The sequence below is a fragment of the Thamnophis elegans genome, chromosome 4 (assembly GCF_009769535.1).
Source record: "Thamnophis elegans isolate rThaEle1 chromosome 4, rThaEle1.pri, whole genome shotgun sequence".
Classification (NCBI taxonomy): Eukaryota; Metazoa; Chordata; class Lepidosauria; order Squamata; family Colubridae; genus Thamnophis; species Thamnophis elegans.
Window position 1 is genome coordinate 68,489,096 of NC_045544.1, and position 23,673 is coordinate 68,512,768.

General features: G+C 36.3%; 2 protein-coding genes across 5 annotated transcripts in view; one reads left to right on the forward strand and one right to left on the reverse strand.

The window, feature by feature from the left end:
- Nucleotides 1-2,162: 2,162 nt before the first annotated feature.
- Nucleotides 2,163-15,526, forward strand: LGALS8 (galectin 8). 3 transcript variants are annotated; one of them, XM_032215297.1, is made up of 9 exons: nt 2,163-2,293; nt 4,753-4,854; nt 5,466-5,554; nt 6,251-6,461; nt 8,042-8,161; nt 9,679-9,705; nt 12,563-12,651; nt 13,762-13,927; nt 14,929-15,526. In XM_032215297.1, exons 2-9 carry the CDS (start codon nt 4,813-4,815, stop codon nt 15,076-15,078), a joined length of 894 nt encoding a protein of 297 aa, XP_032071188.1. In that variant the 5' UTR covers nt 2,163-2,293; nt 4,753-4,812; the 3' UTR covers nt 15,079-15,526. The 3 variants fall into 3 exon arrangements, with proteins under 3 accessions (XP_032071188.1, XP_032071190.1, XP_032071189.1); XM_032215298.1 differs by lacking the exon at nt 2,163-2,293 and adding an exon at nt 2,302-2,541; XM_032215299.1 differs by lacking the exon at nt 4,753-4,854.
- HEATR1 (HEAT repeat containing 1) overlaps nt 15,472-23,673 on the reverse strand; it is a 41,336-nt gene continuing 33,134 nt past the window's right edge. For both annotated transcript variants that reach the window (XM_032215296.1, XM_032215295.1), the window contains exons 34-45: nt 23,428-23,551; nt 21,791-21,931; nt 21,260-21,543; nt 20,506-20,656; nt 20,247-20,405; nt 19,709-19,843; nt 19,440-19,544; nt 19,175-19,343; nt 17,952-18,112; nt 17,366-17,524; nt 17,061-17,169; nt 15,472-16,074 (exon numbers count right to left, since the gene is read on the reverse strand). In XM_032215296.1, the coding sequence (XP_032071187.1) occupies nt 15,986-16,074; nt 17,061-17,169; nt 17,366-17,524; nt 17,952-18,112; nt 19,175-19,343; nt 19,440-19,544; nt 19,709-19,843; nt 20,247-20,405; nt 20,506-20,656; nt 21,260-21,543; nt 21,791-21,931; nt 23,428-23,551 (1,786 nt within the window). In that variant the 3' untranslated portion in view covers nt 15,472-15,985. The remainder of the gene's footprint in view (nt 16,075-17,060; nt 17,170-17,365; nt 17,525-17,951; nt 18,113-19,174; nt 19,344-19,439; nt 19,545-19,708; nt 19,844-20,246; nt 20,406-20,505; nt 20,657-21,259; nt 21,544-21,790; nt 21,932-23,427; nt 23,552-23,673) is intronic.

Genomic DNA, 23,673 nt, shown 5'->3' on the forward strand with positions numbered 1-23,673 from the left:
TGTCTAGAGACCTTGGTCTCTTATTAGCACAATATATGTTGACATGACTTATGAACAATCACTTCTAGTTGTCTTATTTCATCTCAGAAGTCATACAAACAGATATTGTTTTAAAATGCTTAATTCATTCCATTATAAGCTCTTTCAGTGAACTGTCCATTTGTTTACTTTCACAAGGAAGGAATTTATTTTTTGTGACATGCCAAGTATTTTAAAATCAAGCAGATCCTACATAGCAGGGATGTCAAACTTGCAATGACACATTGTCATCACGTGACATATCGCAACTTTTCTCCCCTTCGCTAAAACGGGAGTGGGCAGGGCATGACACATCTGGCCCATGGGCCGCAAGTTTGACAGCACTGCTATACAGAGAGACATTATAGATTCCCTTCCCCTCCTCTTCCTTTCCCCTTTTGCAATATTTATTTATTTATTTAACAAAAATTCTTTTCCATTTAATTCACAATATTATGTAAACATCAAAGCAGTACACATTTCAAATCATCCTGTGAAATAATATATCCTGTAACATAATCTTAATTTATCCAATAACACACATATCCAAAGTGTTGTCTTTACCTTACTTCCAAAAGTTATGCAAGAAATCTGTGTGTAGTTACATCTCCAATATTTATTTCTGATTATATGAGATGTTAAATCTGCATCTAAATTACAATGCATCCGCACTGTATTGATGAATTTAGAATTACATTAAAAACTACATCTTTTAAAATTGGAATTGACAGTGTTTCTGGCACGCAATGCATCACATGTCTTGCTCAGATTCCTGGCCTACCTGCATGCATTTTTAAACATCTGCCCATCCCAGCAGGAGGAAATTATAATCATCAAATGTTAACTTCTGAATTATCTCTGTTTTATCCAATTTCTTAGCTGGAATTTGTTTGGATTATAGTTACTCATAAAATTTCTGCTGGAGACTTTGCTCTGACTCCAACAAGCAGTTTTAACTTCAATGTTTGCTGTCAAAGACCTTCAGAGGTCAGACAACAACAGACAAGGAAGGTGCTGGTAATATGAAGAGTTCAAGTTTTTATGAATTTATCAGCCACAAAACCAAAACAGAATTGATGTTCCAATCTGCAGTTGCAAAGATTACTGCCATAGCCATTTTATAGACTGTAAAAGACTCTTTCATTATATTTTATTTCTCCTTGCAAACACTGTAGTATGTGTGAATATTATTTTTTGAGTTTGCTTGTATTCTCACCACAATCTTTGTTTCTGAAATGTATTTATAAAATTAAAATGACTTATAAAATAATTAGTATGTAAATATTTATGAATAGCTGGGCCACTCTAGCATGCTGACTAGGTAGGAAAACCCATGAAACCTATTTGCTTCCTAATTAAGCATAAATGGCCTAAAGAAGAAGACTCACCCCACCTATCGATGAATTGTAGTACTGTAATGCATTAAAGTCTTTAGACATGTTAAGTAAGCATTATTTCACATGTTTCAATGGATGGAGAACCCAATATATTTGGTTGCTGAAATGAAGGCTAAGTTGATGCCGCTCCTTCAATAGAAAGTTCTTTGGACTAACAGTGGCAATTGATGTATCCTCCAACATGAGGATGACACCTGGTGATAGTCACCCTGTAAAAATGCATTCATCTTATTCTGATAAACTTCATTATTTTTCTTCTTTCTACAATCCTTTTCTATTGCAGAAACCTTTCTGTATTAGAAAAAGTTTAGACATCTTCACTGCTTTATTTCGTGAATAAGATGATTGGGATATCAAATTTTGAAGGTCCTTGGGAAAAATTCAAAGAATAGAAATAAAAATCAAGTGAATACTAATAAGGAAATAAAATAAATTGAAAATAAGAAATAAGAAAAATAAATCGGCGCCAGTGACAATTCTGGGTTGATTTGATCAATGATTCATCCGATTGTTTTCTTGACTCTCCACTGTATTCTCAGGAGTCTCCCCCACCACCAAAGTTCAAAGGCATCAATACTCCTTCTATCTTGCTTCTTCAAAGACCATTGAAGATTTGGTTAAATCTTCTTCCAGGGCCGATCAAATCCTCCGCAAAAAGCTTTCCGAACTTTCTTTCAATTCTTGTTTCTTTAAGTGTGGGAGGGGCGTCTCTTGGTGGGATGATGTCATTGTTTGGGATCTTGTGAACCAGGAAAAGGAAGAATGCCGAGGCACCATTTTAAGCCGTGGGATCTATTCGGTAGCATGATAAATGCGAGGTGAAAGCAACCGCTGCGGTTTTGGCCGGAAGGCAAAGAGTGCGCGCCCCAGATGCAGCGGTGAGTGAACTTGAGAGCATCCGCAGTAGAGCAGCTGCAGAGAGTTAAAAGCAAAAAAGATGCAGCTGAAAACGGTAGCGACTGGCTTGGGGTAAATTCTCTGGTTTGGATGAGCGGTTGGGAAGGCGAAACAAGTCAAGTCAAACTTTAGAAAAGATTGTGGACCGTGCGCCATCCAGTGGAAATTAAATTCGGTTGGTCTCCGTGATTGGAGCCCGGGGTCCAGCTGGAACTTAAACTGACTTCAGGTAGGGCCACCAGGATCAGAGAAAGCACAATTCCGAAGAATTAGTTTGCTTGTTTAATTTATAAGGAACTAACCTGATTTGGGTGTTAGAAAAGTGTTTTTATCTAGATTGTTGCGGGGTACCCATCTCTTCAAAAAGAAAAAAAAGATTGGTAGCAAAGGGGGACAGTTGTGGGGCTTTTCCGTTCTCTGCTAATGAAGATAAAGAACGTCAATGTTATTATAATAGCAGAAGTGTAGTGGCTGCAAGAGTGTGAAATTGCCTAGTGTTTTATCCATTTGCCATGGAGACGGCTAGTGCACAACAATCCTATAGTGTAGTCTGATATTATCCAGTCTCTTGGTGCTGTGTGGTTGTTGTTTTTTAAAAGAAAATAAATTAAGGGGCTTGGCTGGGAAATTCACTAAAGTAGCTGTTTTGTTTATTAAAAACCAGAGGGGATTGTAATGTAACATTGTAGTAGTCCTTTAAGAGAGCCAGAAGATTTCACTGGGTTGCCTCCCTTGGCCTTGAGGCTAAAATGATACAGCACCACATAGTTCCTCATGAGTTATTTTGGTAGCCTCTTGGGGCAAAGAAAAACTCTTGTGATGCTGTTTTGAGTCTTTGCTTTAGGGCAAAATGGCCTGGGGAGTTGATGAGCGGATATTAACCATGCCTAAAATCAAGTATTTTTAAATTAAGAATTTTGATTATGATAATGAAATAGAGTAAAAACTAAACACAGAAAATAGGAGTAAAAAGTGAAAGGGAAAAGGAAAATGAAAAAAAAAGGAAGTTACTGAAAATCAACAGGGATGGAGCCAGCTTCATGTGGGGGAGGGGGTGGGAGGAAAATGATCCACAAAATGGATGCCATGTCAGAAAGGGGGCTCCTCCTGGTGTTGTGGAGCTGATAAGAACTTGACCTCTGAATTTGAGAGTGACATTAATCTTTGCAAAGGGTCTTATTTGCCCATCCAAAAATAAGAACCCCCAAGTATAACAGGCAAAGCCAACCCCCCCCCAAAAACCCCACAACATTAAGGGGGAAGGGAGACAAGTCTTCTATAAAAACAAATGATATATTACTTGATATGTGTTTCAGTGAGAAATCAAGTGATCAAACAGTAAGACATGATTACATATGAGACCCAAATAATATAAAACATTGATTCTAGATAATACCATATTCCACATTTAAGGGAATTTGTGGGTTACTTTACTCTTTCCTAGCTGGTTTGTATCTTTCTTAAAACTTGCAAGTATATTAAAGGAATTTCCGTATACACTTTCTGTTGTGAAGTTGCTGAAAAAGAAGGTTCTTGCCTGCCAAAAGAAATGACCTAGAGAAAAGCATGCTTTTTTAAAGTTAAAAAAGAGCCATTGACTGCCATATTAAAGGAGCTAATGTCACCTTTTAAAATGCTAATAAAATCCTAAAATTTGAGGCAGCACTGGAGCCAAGTGCAGCTCCTTACCAGACAGCATCCTGTGTCATATTTTCTGCTGGATCTGATTGGGACGGGCAGAGGTGGGAGAGTTGGTCCCTCAATAAACTTGGACTATGCCACAAATAGCTTTAAAGAATAGCTTTAAAGAATCAACACTTTGAATTGGACCCAAAAGCAAAGTGTGACGTGCAAAAAGTAAAGAGCAGAGAGCAGAAGTGTAATATTTGCCATTCTAAAAACACGCATAACTGCTCCCATTTCATGTATGAAATGGTAATTACAGAAGATATTGGGTGTGTGGAGGAAAATCATAGTGATTCATTGAAGAAACTTGTGATCATAGTTGTACTAGTAGCAGTGGTGACTTTTTCTTTGAGTTCACGCTTAAGTGTAAGACAATTTAAGTTCTGGGCATTTTAAAAAACTCTCTTCCTTGGAACTATTTCAGATATTGCTTTAGAATTCTGTTTGTCAAGAGATAGTCCACACTGATTGAAAGGCTTGGAGTTTTAGATGAGGTGTCAATTCCGTAGCTTTTAAAGTTAAAAAAGAGCCATTGACTGCCATATTAACGTTAAGCAGAATAACGTTAAGTCTCCCAGAGTAGTTTACATCTGTTCTCCTCCAAATAGCTTCACACTCAAAGCTAACAGAGGTTTTTCTATCATATTCTCTTTCCAAACATTTCCTTTGTGTTTCCTTTAATGGTTCTCTCAGGATACTTAACGTATTCAGTTATGTTCAATTAAAATGTAGCTCTATAATTTTACCTTTTCAGATATTGTTTGCATTTGGATCGTACAGAGCCTACAAACTTCTAAAGCTGAGAAGACAGAAAATGATGTCTTTGGACAATTTTGACAGGACAGTCCGGAGCCCAGTGATTATCTCTTCTTCCTTGTTGTCTTTAAAAAAGGGGATTTCTTAAGTGAGAGGTTGAGAAAAGAAGATGAGAAGAATAAGGGCAGTGAAGCTGCAATAGTTTCCATGCAGAGCAGAAAAATAGACTTTGAATCCTGCCTGCTCAAATGTGTTTCCCAACTGTTTGGTTTAGAATAATTTTAGGTCTCAAACTTTAATCTAGCTTTTACACTGGTGACTTCTTCTACGCGGCTTATTGTAAAACTGATTTGATTATATTGATTGCCTTGAAATCACATATTACAATGAAGGTCCATAGCAATGCTTTCTTGCATAAGTGTTGCTGCATACAGCTACCTAATTTTGCATGCATGTCCTTATTCTCAGCAGTTGAGTGAAAATAAATGGCTCAAGCCAGAGAAATATTGATCTTGCATATTCACATTTTGATTTAGAGATTCTGAATCTTAGGGATTATCCTTAGGAAGAGGTTGTCTGAACTAACTAAACTGGAAGAGCATGCTAATTATTTTACTATATCTAGGTTAAAAATATCAAACATTGTGAAAAATTGATTTTCAGCTTTAAGTTGCAAGGCTATAAATTACATATCTTGTCTTTTTAAAATAGGTTGTTCCATATGCTGGAACCTTAATGGATGGTCTTTCACCTGGAGATCTTGTAATAATACATGGATTTGTTCCTGAAGATTCAGAGAGGTGAAAAAAAAGTTTTATTAAAAGCTATTGTATAAGGATATTGTGGGCAAGCACCATGTATATATTTGTTCATTTATTGAAATGGTTCGTTCTTTCTTTTGAGAAATTAAAGTTTTTGAGGAATGTTAGACTTTCCGTACAATAATAATTGTCAATTGATATTAGATCACAAATTTACTGGTGAAAGTGTTTACATTATTTTGTTAAACCAGTCCCCAAACTTACATTTGCATGGATAATGTAATTGATTTTAGTACTGCATGCAAGAGACAGTCTTATACCATTGAATAAGAAATACAAATATGAAAAGAAATGAGCAAAATGTTTTAAAGATATGCCTATATTTGTAATAACCTTTCAAAATATTAGCTAGAATTATGACACTGTCCTGTAGAATGGCCACGAGTGTGTTATTTTAGGGATGTCCGTGGTCCTATAAGAAAACTCAGTCCACATGTTGGAAATCATATCAGAAGTTAGAAACAATGCTTCTAAAGCCTATATATTTTTCTTCAAAGATGTCATCATGAGTCTGGGCAGGCTACATAATGAATGTTCCTGTTGATCCTACTCACAATTCTATGTTCATATAACGGGGTGGAATATGGAGGCAACAGTTTGAAGGTTCTCCATTTCTAGAGATTATTTGCTGTTTCAACAAGATTGCATTGACTCCAGTGTGGTTGTTTTTACTAGGTTCCAGGTGGACTTTCAGTGTGGTAACAGTGCAAAACCTCGTGCCGATGTAGCCTTTCATTTCAACCCTCGGTTCAAAAGATCCGGTTGCCTAGTTTGCAATACCTTGCAGAAAGAAAAATGGGGCACAGAAGAGATTACTTATGAGATGCCTTTCGAAAAAACAAAACCTTTTGAGATAGTTTTTATGGTTCGCCATGATAAATTCCAGGTAAATTGCTATGATTTAATTATTTAATCAGCCAGTTATCAATACTAGTTCAATAAGTTCTGTACCACTGCAACTATATACTGAGCTCCCATTGGTTTCAACAGGTTAAATTTAAATTTAGGCTTAAGTTACTTTGATTTCACTGAGAGTACTAACTACTTAATTTTATCTAAATTTTATTTTTTTGGTTAGATACTTCCTGGCTCAATGCTTGTAATATTGTATTTATTTAGCTTATATATCCCACATTTTGTTTTTTTAATAACTTGCAATAACAATCAAAATATTCAAATATATTTAACATAATGTAATTGAAACCTAGTTAGATCACTGCTATCACCAAAAGAGCAAACATAAAAATATGCATCCCACCCACAACTCTGCAGTCAAATCCCAACATTTTTGTCTGTGGTAGAAGGAGAAAAACTCTCTTATACTGTTCTTTAAAGTTTGAATGGTTGCAACTAAAACAGGTAGAGGTCATGGAGGTAAACTTCAGAAAGCTTTTTCAGTTTTTTAGGAGTGCAGCATATAGCACTTAGCACTTAGACTTATAAAGCATTTTACAGTGCTTTGCAGCCCTCTCTAAGTGTTTTACAGAGTCAGCATATTGCCCCCAACAACAATCTGGGTCCTCATTTTACCCACCTCAAAAGAATGGACGACTAAGTTAACCTTGAGCCTGGTGGTATTTGAACTGCCAAATTGCACTCATATAAGAACCATATATTTCAGAATGAATGGCACTCTTGAATATGACTTCTAGATGCAGATGGATAAGAACAAGACATTTTCTTCCCTGCAAATACTTACTCCTCCTATCTTGCACTACTGGTTGAGGTGTTAAATAATGTTGTTCCTAATACGCTAGAGGTGGTCTTAATGCAAGGCTGGGCAAGATTCAACCCTGGGGATGGTTGGCATTTTATTAGCACCTTGAAATCTAACCACTAGAGAATGGTGCAAAGGAACACCTTTAATTCATATATAACTCTAAACTAGGGATTGGCAGGCTGTATGTGGTTCTAGCCTTCCAGCTGTGATCTCAGGATCTTCTCAAAGATAATAAACATTTTAGAAAATGGGTGCTTCAAGTCTTGCAAAGGCAAATGAGTATTTCAATATTTGCAGTGATATAAAGGGATCCCCCCCCCAAAAAAGTTGGAATCCCCCCAAGAGTTGGATTGACTTCTTTTCTCAAATTGTCAGAGGTTTTGCTGTATTAGCCTTACAGTCATCAATTATGTCAATTATCCTGTCATGCTAAAAATAGATTTGAAAAGTTTTAGCCAAACCTACTGCACCGTTATTGTAGAATCACCAGCCACACCCGTTGTGGCCTTCATGTCGATCAGAAGAAATGAATTGCAACCCTCAAACAAAAGGTTTGCTTAGCTTGGCTTTAAATCATAGTTTCTTAATTATGGTTTAGCTATGGCTAAATTATAGTCAAAAGTAAAAGGCTACTTTTTATAAAATACCTTAAGATGTGTTTGATTAATTTAAAAATAATTTGTTATGTAAACTTTATCAGTGCTTCTGTGTAAAATATTCAAATTTTAGTTGGTTGTTTTTTACAGGTGTCAGTTAATAGAAAGCATGTGTTGCTGTATAAACATAAGATTAATTTGGAAAAAATTGACACTCTTGCAATATCAGGAAAAGTGAAAGTTACGTTGATTGGATTTGTTTCCAACAAGGTGAGTTATTGCAATAGAAAGTCTGTTACTTTGGCATTGCTCTAAGTATAAAATATTTGAATGTATGTTGAATGTTGATTTTATTTATTCTATTTCTTACAACATTATGTTGGTATGCAAGGTATACATTCATGATGTCAATAGAATGGATTGAACCATTCATAATTATGAAGTGGAACATGCAATTTGCTCACATATTCAGTATAAGGAGCCGTCTTTATCTAAAAGATCAAATTATAGCAATAGCATATAAAAGCATTAATGAAGAAATTAACAACACTCTGCATATTATATGTTTACATTGTAAATGTGAATATTGTAAACAAAATGGGCATTAAAAGCAAATATGTAAATATTTTTAAAATATGCTATTTATATTTTATTTTATAATTTTATATACAGTTAGACAAAGTACAGGTAATCCTCGACTTATGACCACAATTGAGCCCAAAGTTTCTATTGCTATGTGAGATATTTGTTAAGTGAATTACAACTTTTCTTGCCATAATTGTTAAGTGAATCACTTCAGTTGGTAAGTTAGTAACATGATTGTTAAATGAATCTGGCTGCCCTCTTGACTTTGCTTGTCAATTGGTTGCAAAAAGGGATCAGATTACCCTGGGACACTGCAACCGTCATAAATATGAATCAGTTGCCAAGTGTCTGAATTTTAATCGTGTGATCATAGAGATGCTGCAATGGTTGTAAATGGGAAAAACAGTCACAAGTTACTTTTTTTCCAATGCCATTGTAACTTTGAATGGTCACTAAACTCACTGTTCTAAGTCGAGGACTCCCTGTAATAAGTTTCACACTGAAGGCTTTTGTTTGCCTTCAGCTCACAATTGCATGCAGGCTAGGCAAACAACCAGTACCAGCACATTCCTTTCAATAAATTCCTCATTGTATACCTGCTTATTCTCTTACAATTTGTTCCTCTCCACAAACATTTATTTTCTCCTTGCTAATTATTCTAGCAACAGGGTGAGTATTCCAAAGCGCATGGAAGAGGAGGGAAAAAAAGAGCTATACGATTTGGTCTTTTAGCCAGCTTCCTCAGGAATTGAGTTCTGGAAGCCTTCCCTGCTGCTTGGGCTCACCTGGCTATTAGGGCTGTATCCTTCTGACTCTTTGAAGGAAAAGAAAGCTGAAGTAAAATCATAAACACAGTTGTGGTCTTGTGATTTTTCACTTAGCAACCATTTTGCTTAGTGACCAAGTCTCTGGAACCAATTGTGATTGCTGAACAAGGACTACTCAAATATCACAATTCAGATAATATTACTACTAATATTATTATTTGTATCACAATTCATATAATATTACTATTATTATTATTTGTATACTATAGTATACTAATATTCATATATCAAAGTTCATGTCAGTATCTTTTATTTAATTGTATATCTTACGTTGATCAAGATTCTCAAGCATCCATAAATGTGGGAAATGTATTCTTTAAGTTTACAATTTTGTTCTCTTATTTTATATTTAAGACTGTTTTTTTTTCTACACAGGAAGATGTACCTGATAGCTCACAGTTTGTAAGTATCTTTCTAAATACAAACTGTTACAACATGTTATAGAAGTGACCCCCAACCTTTTGGGCACCAGGGACCAGTTCTTTAGAGAGCTTTTTTCGTGGATTGGAGGGAGCGTGGTTTTGCAAGCGGCCTCCATCCTATGGATGGGGCTTTGCTAGCTTGCAGACTTATTTCTGAGCCCAGGGATTGGGGACTTCTGTGTTACAGAATGAAAATGAACATAAAAGGACATGAACTTTTATTTATCTCAATGTAAACTTTTTCATTACAATGGTATTTGCACACGGGAGCGGCCAGGGCATAGCTGATTTATGATTTGTCACTCCTCTGACAAGATTCAGTGACTGGATTCAAAATTCTGCTAAGCCATGGTTTATTGAAGAACTCCTACTGCATGCTGCATAAACCAAACAAGTGCTGATTTAGCAAACAGCAATGGCTGCATTCAAATTGTCCTTCAGGGCAGTTTCTTTTGATAGTTTTCTGCAAGTGCCATTTGCAATGGCCACATTAGAGTTCCTTGAAATAAATCCATAGAATTGTGACCTCAAAGATTATCTAGTTATCTGCTTGGTGAAGGGTCTGTGAAAGCAGTTGAGACAGATGGTTCTTCAGTCTCTGAACTGTTACCCACCAGTTAACAGTTCTTCCTATCGGGTTATTCCTCCTAACATCTAACCTGAATCAGTTTCCCTGTAGTTTCAACCCAATGATCCGATCCTGCTTTACAAGGCAATAGAGAGCAAATTTACTCCCTCCTTTCTAGAACAGCCTTTTAGATAGACTGCTATCATATTTTTCCTTAGTCTTCCTTTCTGTATGCTAAACATATGCAGTTCCTTTCAGCCTTGCAGATAGGACTTGGTTTTCAGTTCCCTCACCATTTTGAGGCCTTCCTTTGAACTTATTCCAAGACCTGTTTGCTAATGCATAGCTGTGTTGTCCAGAACTGGACACAATGTTCCAAATGTGGTCTGACTAAAAAAGAGTAGAGTAGGAGCATTGTTGACTTGGGCCTTTCCCTTTTTTCTTTCCCTCACCTTTTCCAGGTGCAGGTGTTCATATTTCTCTGTTAAATTTTATCCTATGTGTTTCAATACACTAGTCAAACCTGTCAAGATCTTTCTGAATCTTTTCTTAACCACTTCTAGGTTTTTTTTTACATCTGTGTATTGGATAATCTTTAACTTCCTTCACCTAAGTCATTAATGAAAATGTTGAATAGCACAGGACCCAAAATAGAGCCTTCTGGCACTCTATTCAATACTACTTTCCAAGCTAATGTGGAATTATTTATGAATACTATCTGTGTGGTCATTTGGCTAATTACAAATCTATCTAACAATTGCATCATCTAACTTGCATTAATATTTCATTAATGATCACAAGAGAGAATTTGTATAGTCCTTTACTGAGGTCAGGGTGAAATATACCTATTGTTTCCCCTCTTTTGTTGAAAAAGAGATAAGCTTAATTTGTTTATGATAGACCCAGTTAAGCTCTTGATAAATTGTTGCTTTCCTATCCAAATGAAATATAAAAAGAATACACAAAATTATAGAAGGAAAAAAGATGAAAGAAGAAATAAAAATGTACAGTGGACATATCCATAGACATATATATAAAGTTATACAATAGACACTTCAATGAATGGAAACCATATTTTGTTAGAACTATCCATAGCTAATCTATATTGATAAGTGATTAATTCATAAATTGCTTGAATAGTTGGTCATATGTTTATTTGTCCTTCCAATATTGAACAGTAAATTTGTTAGCTATATGTAAAGTATAGAAAACCCACTATCTTGGTCCAGATGTCAGCTCCCAAGCCTTCCCTAATCTGATATCTTTCTTATTAAATCAGCGCCAAATCCTGAAACATATATAAGAATTGGTTAAAATATGAGTAGGAAATCAATTTAGAGAAACTGAGTGAAGATCATGTGATGGAGAGTCCAGATTGTCTTCTGACTCATCATTTTACTATTGTAAGATATTTCTTTATAAGAACCAAACTTAGATTGAAAGTAATAGTTGCTTCAAAGTTTCCAGTATTGCACATGAATGTACTGTATCTGTTCATGCACATTACACAATCTTTTTCCAGTTGAAGGACACTCTTTAAGCTGAATGGCAGGGTCAGGATATAATTAAGTTTGATTAAATAAAAGTTTGTTTAAATTGAGATTATATCTTCGATATGCTTTGCGGGTAAGCCAAGAAGGCAGAGAGGCGGAACATACCGTAAAGTGTTCCCACAATTTCTCTAATTTATATTATTTGTTTACTTTCACTTAATTCATTCCAGAAGATTAGGCTACTGTTAAGTTTTGTTTAAACTCAAATATTTGTTCTAAGCTGTTTTGCCTCAGATGGAAAATAGCTTCAGCAACTGGAAATAGATAAATGGAAGAAGGACATATGAAAAATTAAAAAGTGACATCTTAAAAGCTCTGAATTGAGGAGGAACATTGACCCCCCCACACGTTTAATAATTTTATCTATCACATGAAAAGTGTACAATACAGAGATATTGGGAGTTGATAATTGTCCTGGAGCATCTCTGTTTTAAATCTAAGGGAGTAAGAGAGAAAGCTTGTCACAGCCAAACAGAAAGTAGGCTTGTTCAGATCATTTCTGAATGTGAACTGCCATAAATCTATAAATGAGTAATAATTGTGAATAATCACTTGTTTTTAATTTTTTTCTTAATTATTATTGCCTTGTCTTTGTTTTAATTGTTATATGCCTCTAGTGATATGCAAGTACAGAAAACTAGATACATGGTATATATTTATAATCTGCAGCTTATTAATTTTGGCATAGGTAACTCTGGGTCTGATTATATTTACAGGTAATTCCTTATTCAGCGAAACTTAATTATTCTGTTGAGCCTGGACGAACAATTGCTGTTAAAGGAGAAGTTAAAGAAAAAGCAAATGGGTTAGTGTATTGGAATACTGCATTATTTGTAACATTGCATATTTTACATGCTGGTATTATTTCAGTGGCGTTTGAAATTCATTCCTAAAATTCTACAGAAAAACTTTACTGAGTTCATAAGAAACCCTACTAACCTCCACATGTATGTCCTTAACCTAAAATTTACAGTATGTCTTTAACCTAAAACCATGGAATTTAGTATCACCCACAGATTTGTAATGTAAGAGAAAGTCCATAAACACCTACTTATCTGAACAGTTTTACACCAATTTAATTTATGCAGAGATGAAGGAACAAGAGATGTTGAAATAGCAATAATCCTGGTGCTACCCCTTGACCTATTCAGCAGTGATTTTGCTAAATGATACATTTCCCCCATATCAGTCAAGATCTTGTTCTCCACACTGTCTTTGCTTGACCCAGATATTTGACATGTTAGTTATCCTTAAGTTTGGATATGTAAAGCCTTTAATACATTTGCTTCTTTCCATCCCTCCACTAATAGATTCAATAATAGTTCTCTCTCAGGAATGGTTTTCCGGTCTAGTCTAGGTATGTGGGCCTGACAGACACTGTACTAGCCTTCTGTCACCTGTTCAACATAATTTCCACCTGCCAACTGTTTAAACAGACATGTATTCACTGTAATGCCTTACACTGTAATATTTTGGAACATAGTCCTAAGTCGTAATGCCCTTAGCTTGCATGGAAACTAACAAGAGTTATTATCTGGCATGGAAGTGTCTATTGCCTACTTTATTAACCTATATTCTGAATCAAAGGTAGGGAGATTTCTATCAGCTAGTTGAATTGTGGGCTGAAGCCAATTGGTGGTTGTGATTTTTGTCATAACAAGGCTCTTGAGCTATGGGTCTCTAACATCGAGGCAATCTATTCATCAAGATTAGGACTGAAGCTTATATTTGAAACTGAGTTAAGATCCATGTCACCAGCAAAGTGGTAGTGACGATTGACTACCAACCTGGGCCAAGGCATGAATGAACTTGGAAGGAGAGCTAATGGGAGTGGTAGAACTGAACATAATAGAGGCCACCAAGTTGGAGGAGTGCTAAGGCATAACATAACTGATGTCACCATTTTTATTTTCAGCTTTGCAATTAATCTTAAACCGAGTGAGTCAAGCGATATTGCTCTTCATTTGAATCCCCGAATAAAAGACAATGTTTTTGTGAGAAATTCTTATCTGTTCGATAGCTGGGGAGAAGAGGAAAGATCTATTGCTCATTTTCCTTTCAGGCCAGGAATGTACTTTGAGGTAGGAACTAAACAAGATTACTAAACTGAATATTGCCTATTAAAGTTTTAGATTTTAACAGAAACTATTTATATTTACTGTAGGGCACCGTAAGTCACAACTGGAATTGTGATATAAATAATAGCATGACATTAATAATTCACACATTTATGAATTATTCATGATAAAGAATGAAATTGGAGGAGGGGAAATATTACCATGAAATGTATGGAAAAACACACATTTGGACTTCATGAAATGTATGGAAAACCATACATGTGGATTTCAACTTCCGAATTCCTGAGCCAGCATGGCTAGTTCAGGAATTCTGGGAATTAAATACCTCTTCATTAACCTCTAAGATGGTCAGTTATAGCTCTCTGGTGTACAGAAATTGGTAACTATCTAGAAACAAGATGGTAGTCAGGCCTTTGCATTACATGTTCTTCCTTTTCAAGATTTGAAGGTTTGGCAATCCAAAGAAAGAACTATAACTACTTGTAGTTTCAGTATTGCAACACATTGTGTTGTAGACAAGTTTTATGGATACATTTAGAAAATTGATTTAAACACTATAAAATTATTCAAGGGATATAGTGAATTAGATAGCTTGATTTGATAAAGGATTCCTGAAAGATCAATCTTAATTAGGTGGCATTACATTGTATTTGTATTGTTTCCTTTCCAAAGAGTCTTGAAGTGCCCCATAAGTTGTCCCAAAGGTGCTTTTTCAAGGAGGCAACTGGACTTTCTTGTTTTTTTTATTTTGAAGACATTTCACTTCTCATATAAGAAGCTTCTTCAGCTCTGACAGGATAGTGGGGAATTCTTCAGCTCCTGTCAGAGCTGAAGAAGCTTTTTCGATGGGAAGCGAAATGTCTTCAAAAGAAAAAACAAAGTACAGTTGCCTACTGAAAAAGCACCTTTGGGACAACCATCATCTGGATGACTGAGAATCTCTACAGACTTTTTGCCCCATAAGTTGATTTTATTGCTATTGACCTTATCCTTCTGAATTTCAGCTACTAATTTTCTGCAAAGATCATCAATATAATGTTGCTATCAATGGCGTGCATATTCTAGAGTACAAACATCGATTTAAGCAGCTTGACAAGATCCGTATATTGGAAGTCTTCGGGGATGTTCAACTACTAGATGTAAGATGTTGGTAGTTGTGCAGTACCTGTGTTTTATTAATTGCTTGCAGAGAATCATCTTGATGTAACCAAAAAGAAGGAAGATTGCAGAAATTTTTCTGTATATCATTACTTACATTAATTGAAATACCATATCTATTAACTAATCTTAAAATGGTCTAACAATTTATAGTTTACTAACTGACATTGTGCCTAAATGTAAATGGCAATTGCAATCCGGAAAGAAACTCCATTGAACTCAATAAGGACTGCCTCATCAGTGTCCAGTAAAATTAGCAGGCTTCTGCATATTTCTGTGCAATATATAACATGTTTACATTAAGACTGTTTACCTAGGCAACAGTTTTTGTATCTCAATCTACTGCCTAGCATTGTTAAAAATCTATATAATTATAATTTTCTGCTGAGGTTTATAGAGAATATATGAATTTCCAATCTATAATTAAAATTCCGAAAGTGCAAAGCAATGTGGAATCTTCTGTTAAACTGTATTTGTCTCCTTACAGTGCTTTGGTATGAATAATAGGAAAAACTGAGAGCCAAGATGAAATCAGTTCTTCAACTAGGACAGTATGAGTTTCTAGATGGGGAAATAAAAGGGTTGAATTTGTTCTGTCAGTTCTAAATTAACGTATACAGTAGATGTGATAAAATTTTTCTAGGTGGCCCAGAAAAGTTATAAGAAATTAAACTTTATTCGGTATAGTAAGTGTAATGCAACCGTTTAAAACGTAAATATAAAGAAGTTACACTTAAAAATTTGTCCCTTTTTAATTAAAATCTAAACAGTCCTTTTAACATAAATATTGAGCAAAATGGTCAAATATATTTGTAAAAGCATTCATAAAACAAAGAGTGAGGAAAAAGGTTGGTCCTTCTTGCAAATCTTAACCTCTAAACAGAGAAGAGCTGGGGTGTGGGATTAAAAGTAGCTCTGGAGTGGTTCCCCAAGAATAAGTTCAAGCTGCTGAATGGTCTTTTGGCACTGATGCTCCACTTCTTCACATTCATCTGCCAAGGAGGCAAAAAGAAACAAACAATTTAGGGTTCTCTCAATCTCCATCTTTTCTCTCCCACCTTCCAAAGATTTTTTTTAAGCTGCTTTTAAATTGTTTGGATATTATTATTTTCGAATGTACCCTTCCTCTCATGGGGAGGAAACTTATACCTTTTCAAAGAGACATCTTAAAATGTATATATTACTGCTATTATGTATTAATCTTAAAATTAAATTTGGGAAAGATTGGGAAATTCCAAGGAAACTTTCCCAGTAGGTTCCAAAGGTTTTCTCAGAAAAAGCAATTACCAGCATATTGCAAGGCATATAAGCTCAAGGTTATTCTAAAACTAATAATTTAGATGTTAGCTCTGTCTAAAGAAGAATCAATTTTCTCAGATTGCAGAAAATAACATTATAAATAGCTGGGGTTCAATCAGTACTTAATTATGAATTTTAGAGCTTCCCTAATCTGCAATTGAATCAACTCAGTACATAGATACACTGTGTGTATGCACTGTGTGTGTGTGTGTGTGTGTGTGTGTGTGTGTGTACTATAGCCTTCTAGTCTATTCATTATATAAATTACACAATGCTTGCATTAATTCCATTTTCTTCTAAACACTTCCTTGTTTGACATATGACTTTTGAACATAAATACTGTGACATTTTCTTGGAAATAAAACGTACAGTCATTGACTTGGATTTTGATACATTCTGTACATTCATGCTGAAAACCGGCCACGGAAAAAGTTTTCCTTGTAAGTAAGAAAAATATACATTCTCTAATGAATCTATTCTTAACTATAAGGCTATAAATGCTCATAAGGACCTAAGAATATAGTTTAGTGGGTGGTACCATGCAGCCTGAAGTCCAGCAGTTTTCTACAGAGACAGGATAATTTGTCCCTAAGGTGGAACTGCAGGACAGCCATTGTTTATTAAAAGTAGTTTTATGGAAAAAAGTAATTTGATGCAAAAACAATAAGCAATACATTACCTTCCATAAGCTCGGCTAAGAAAGGAATGGATTCTGGTAGTAGCACCATATAATTCTCTCTTATTTTTTCAGCAAGCTCTAACAAAGCCAACAAAGCTGCAAATCGAACCTAAACCAAAAATAAGTGCAGTCAGCACATTCAAAAGTTAGCGCAGTCAGAATGGCCCAATTCTGGCTCCCTCCTGTGTAACATTTGGGCACAATCAACAATATTCCAGTTTTTAAAAGACTGACCCCCAACATGTATTAAACTGTATTGGCCACCTTGCTTGTCTTAAGCAGAACTTAACACATCTGCCACTCACCTTGGGTGATGCGTGCCTCATCTTTAGCAAAATCTGATAGTTCAGGGGCTTCCACAGAGCGTCATCTGCCATTGCAACTGCAAACTGCGCTATACATGGAATCAAATGCACAGTCACTCTCTCCTGGAATCTCTCTTCTCCTCCAAGCATGTTTTCCAGCTACAAAGAAAAAAATAAAATCAAAAAATTCAACCAACAATGGGCTAGTTAGCCTGACCAAATTCTTTGCTCTTCCTTAGAGCAATTTTATGCTGGAGCTTTTAGAATTAGAATAGATTTTTTTATTTTTCTTATCTATTCTTTGATTCCTTTGATTCTTTATATACTTTTAATATCCCTTTTTGGGAATCCATAAGAACACTGCATTTAACCCCTGGTTGTACAAGACTGGTAGATTGTTCCTTTATAACAAGTATATCACTCAGCTCATGTTCTAAACTGAGTATGGTGATTTGACAATAAGAGAAGCTAAAAAAGGAACCATCTTAAATGAATAAAGTACTTCTGTAAAAATCATCTAAGAATTATATAGCACAGTGGAAACCTATTAGGTAATAATCTAATAAGAATGTGACTGCTTTCTAACCTGATTGACTAAAGGTAGCATCAATGTTTCTGCCCTTTCTTTGCTCACAAAATGATGAGAATCAAAAAGGAAGATTTTGTACAAACAGTCAAGGCTATACTGTAGTAATAAGCAACTTTTTTCAGTGTCACCCTCGGAGTCAAAGTAAGCTTCATCTGCATCTGAAATAAACAGCAAAAGGTACAGGAATAAAGGCATAAATAATATGAAGAAAATGAAAAATAAGATTCTAAACCTTACCGTGTTTCCCCGAAAATACGACAGGGTCTTATATTTTTTTGACCCACGAAATATGGCCTTGGGCTTATTAAAGGGAAGGGCTTATTGTATTTGGGTTGCCGGGCAGCTGCTCCCTTGCGACCGGGGTCCTGAAGAGCTGGGCACAGCCTCAGGGCCGAATGGCTGTGTTGCGCTGTCGCAGCAGCAACACAGCAGCCACGAGGTGGCCACGCTTGCGAGCAGATGCCCAGCAACCCCCCTTTTCAGACAGGCACAGCGCCGCTGACTGATCTAGCAGTACCCAGAAGGCACCAAGCAACGTGAGCGCCTGTTCGCCGCCCTCCGCCTCCCGCGGCTCGGCGCTTTCGGAATGCCCCTAGGTGAGTGAATGGGGACCTGCCTGGCCGGAGGGGGGGGGATTGTCCAGGGGGCCTATTTTCGGGGGTGGGCTTATATTTTTGCCCATGCGAAAAATGTGGTAAGGCTTTAGTTTCAGGACAGGTCATATTTTCAGGGAAACACGGTATCCTCACCCACTGAAGACATGACACAGGCTGTGTTAAAGTTAAACAAACTTAATTTAATGTGAATGAGCCCTATGGTTTATTTTTTTGAAGGTGAACTACCAGAAGTTGGATTTTGAGTTGATTGAGTCTGGGCTTCCATTTAAAAAAAATGAAAATAACAATGTAAATAAGTTTCAAAGAAAAACTATAAATATGAGGGGTCCTTGGTACTCTCTTGAGTTTGTTTGTTTTCTAGCAGATGTTTCCTTACCCAAATTAAGGAACATCATCAGTGCTACTCACTGATCTAGTTATCACTGATGATGTTACATAGTTTGGGTAATGAAATATCGGCAGGAAAAACACAAGCTCAGCGCACCAAGGACCCCTCATGTCAACCCAATATATAAATATGCATTGTTACATTATTAGTGCATTATACTGTATTTTATTAAAATATTTTTCTTCCTTGCATTTATTTTAAATTAGAATTTTTACCTATTTTTGATGTGTTGATCTGGTTGAGATTGTCAGCAAAAGGTTTCACTAAATGGCCAGCAAATAGGCTGAACAATCCTTTTAGCTCACCAGCAATACAGTCTGCCAGGCGGTAAAAAGTTAACTGTCTATCCTTTGGGGCACCTTCAGTTTTGGCCCAATCAAAGAGCTGAAAAAAAGAGAGACCGGGCGTGGGGTTTTTATTTGTTTGTATCAAAACACAAACAAGAAACCTATGAAGATAGAAGCGTGTTTAAATGCCTACCTTGAAAAACAGGGGCCGGAAAGATATTTCAGAAAGCTTCATAACCATGCTGATTAAACATGCGATAATCCGAGCTTCTATTTTGCCAACTTTCTCTAAATTGTCCTAGAATAAAGCAGGCGTTATCAAAATATTTGTAGCAATGTTTATCGGATTGTGGGCATAACCCTACCCAGAACTGAGCTTTTTAAACTGCCCCATAAAGAGATGAAACCTCACTTGAAAAGGAATACATTTGTGCTACTCTCAAAAGATCTCATATGCTTCACCTGAGCATGTTCGGTTCTGAAGTCCAAAGCCTTTGTGAAAAATGCTGTTAGCTCAGATTGATGAGCAGAGAGCTGATCTTTCTCCAGAGTTACAATGTGCTCCTTCAAAACATCCATAATAGTACCTACATCATTCTAGAAGAACAAAGATACAAGTTCAGTTTAATACCCAAGGGGATTCAAATTATTAAATAAAGCTGTCCAAATTGCTTGAGTTTCCCTTCAAAAACTCGATAGCAGCTTTTTTTAAGGAAAACATCCAGTCCAGGATAGTGTGAAATTTGAGAGCCATAAGGAACCATGACCCTGCTCTTCGTCTTCCTTGCCCAAGAAAAGAAACTAAGCGCCAAATCTGTTAACAGGTTACCTAAGTAAAGGAAGCCCCCTTTTGCAGGTGGAATTATGCCTCCTTCTCAATGAAGTGTTGATGCCATGCACTTTCTGAACTCCATTATTGCCTGAGGTAATATATTGACTATATACAGTATGTATTGAAATATAACAAGCGATGTGTTGGAAGAACCGAGGCGCATCTCACCTTAGAAGCACTTGCAATTTCACCATAGCACTTGGCAATTGCTGGCAGAAGAACTCTTGATGGAAGTTTTGTTGCCAAAGTGGTTTTCAGAGATGCCACGCGTAGATTAACTTGGGATGAAGGTCCCATTTCAACAGTAATTCTGTCCAAGTGGACCACCTTGGAGGCAGCCAATATACAAATCAAATTATTTCACAGAGGTTTCACACATTGTGCTACTTAACTAATACTTGCTCTTAATCAAAGTAGGTTTACTGACCTGGAGCAGGACATTCAGCAAATATGGGCTGAGGAAGCGTGGCAACGTTTCCACAATTTTCAGTAGAGCTGTCACTGTGCTAAGTAAATAAATTTCATTGGCAACTAAGTCCTTTTTGTGTTTCAGTATATTTATCAATGCCGGCATAAGCCTATGAGAAAAGATACACAAGATTAACCTGTTCATACTCAAACAGACCTCCCAGTAAAATACAAATATTTTAAATAGGGTCAAAGCCAAGCTCTTCCGAAAAAACAAAAATATCTAATGAATATTAACTGTTAACTTTCTTAATCTACATAGAGGACAGTGTAGTAGATAATTGCATATCTGAGTCAAAAGTTATTTTATCTATCACTACTTTCTTGAATGATTGTAATCATGAAAGTGCTTAATTTTTCTTTGCTTTGCAGAAAGCTTCCAACTAATTATACAAATTTTCCTATGAATATTACTCAAGCATTTCTTTGAAAGGAAGAGCAATCAATCTGGCCTAGAAAAATAAGAATCATTTGCACAGAAGGAAGGAAATATTTTTTTTCCGATGCCAACTGATTTCCCCCCCTTTAGAATTTGTTGGAAAACCTATGTCTGTCTATTATAAAAGAAGAAGAGAAATAACCACCCTATCTTTTAGAGCTGCTTAACTGATATTCGATCACATTGCAATGCAAGGCATATTTTGAACAAAAATTTCAAGGGACAGTCCAGATGTTCAATTTCTTGATCCTTAATTATGCTTGAAGAAGAGTACCTTGGAAGTTGAGGTATAGCCAATGCTTTCAACACACAGGTGATCTCAGCAGCACACAACAGAGCACTTCCCACGACATTTCTTTCTTCTTTCCCATCTGAAGAAATCACCTCAATGGCCACTTTTAGCACAGCAACAAACAGCTCATGTTTCTCTCTGCCAAAACACTTGCACAGCAACTTCAAGCTATACAAGGCCGTCTGCCTATTAATTGCCTGCTCCTCAGCTTCCGGATGCTGCACCACAGCGAGGAGGTCGGGAACCAATTCTAGCAGCAGTTCCACCTGAAAGGACAAAATAATGCGGAACCATTCATGGGAACATCCAAACCAACATCCAGATCTTGCAATCCAAACAAGCCTACAGCAGAAGATTTCCTATAGTAAGTTCAGGGTTCCAGATCCAGTACTTCTTTATTTAAGTACTATACTTAAAGGGCAAGGCTGAACTTTTCCCATTGCTGTTGCTATGCTATGTGGCACAAAGGGCTGCTACTATGTGGCAACAGGGACATTAAGAAAAATTGCTTACCTGGGTTTGCTTCCATTGAGTGTTCTGTTGCAGTTTATTGTTGAGGAGATCCATGGCTTTACGTCTCACTGAGGGCAACTGATTGATCATCAGGCCCCTGAGGACAGGAATAAAGGTTTCTGTTGGAATTAAAGAATTGATCTAGAAAGGAAACACAGGAATATTTTTTAAAAAAATTAATAGTAAAAAAATAGTATTTAGATAGGAAAACTAATCTAACAATCCTTAACAATCCAGTCTTGAGTATTCCACTTACTCCTGAATTTGTGGGAAGCTCAAGAAAATCTCAGAATGCAACCGAATGTCAATCCAACAAGGTAGAGCAGACTAAGAAACCAATGCCATATGGGTCAAGACTATGGCTACCATGACAACTATAGTAGCAGAAACTTGCAAGGGTGAATGTGCTTCTCCCCTCCTTCACTTTATTTTTGTCAGATGTTTAGTCCAGTTAGTGCCTCAGAATGGGTTCAAGCCCGCTTATCCTTATCCTTAGTATTCATTTGTACTTCATCCTGTTCCCCATGTCCTTCACAAATAGATCAAAATTGGAGGGAAACAATATAAGCAGAGAGAGCTTTCTTCACTCATTTTTTTTTCCATTCCAAGTCTTTCCTCAAGTTTTGACTAAAATAAGTGAAAGCTCTGTTCCTCCTTTCCTCTGCCTTCACTCAAATGCCTGAAAAATTGATTTAGAAAAGCCAGAGTTAAAAGGAGCTGTTTGTAGACTACCAAATCCAATTCCTGGCTACATAGTTTCTGCCTGAACATATTTAGTGAAGGGGAGTTCATAACTGCCTAAAGAAGTTGGTTTCTCTATTGAACTGTTATCAATTACAAAATCTATCTTAATTGGAACTTATCCCTATAGGTTGAGATCTTTATTTCATTACCAGCACTGTCACAATACTCTTCTTTTGAATAACTTATTTATTTATAAGATTTATATGACTGCCCACTCCAATGACTCTGGGAGGTTTACAAACAATAAAAAACCCAATATAAAAGAATAAAAACAGTAACCCTCTCATCTCCTGGTGACAACACATAATCAAATGAGCTACTTGATGGGTTCCATCCCACTCTGGGTTCCCCAGGCCTGTTGGCAGAACCAAGATGATATTCCAAAGGGAGGGAGCCATCATGGAGAAGGCCGTTCTTCTGGGTCCTGTCAGATGTTCCTTCTTAGGAGATGGGAACTTTCATATTTCCTGCCTCCCTGCTCTAGTGGGTTGGGTGGATGTAACCAGGAAGAGATGGTCCTTCAGATAACTTCCCCATCTTTCAGAAAAGCCAAAGTTCTATTGTATATTCTCTTAAGTTTTCTCCTTTCAGAGTTAAACCTTTCTATGTGCTTGCTCCACTTTTTCCAAATCTTTCAATATTCTCTAATTTCTACATATTGTTTTAAAATCTATATTGTATTATTGTTTTCTTTATTCATATAAATTGCACAGATAATTGTTACTGGAATTAATTTGCTAGGCAAATCTGTGGTAGTAGGTTAACTCAAGATACCTTAAGCAACTATCATTTTTGCCTGGATTATCTGGTGGTTTAAAATTAGTAAATCTATTTTACATCAAAATCACAAAGCTTCAAGATGTCACCTTACTGGCAAATAGAATAATACTCACTTTATCCAGTAGTTCATATGATTTGTTGAGCAGAACCTTCCAGAATTTGGCTGTCAAAGTGTTGGCATTTTTTTCTATTGATTGCGCCACTGCATTTATGTAGCAAAGAATTTTTTCCAACAACCTAGAAAAACAACCATAGTGAATGACTGACTACATCAATCCACATTAATTTTTCATTAGAATAAAAGTCAGAGAATCCAAAAATGAAACCATTTATCCACAGGAAAGAGGCCATGTGGGCAT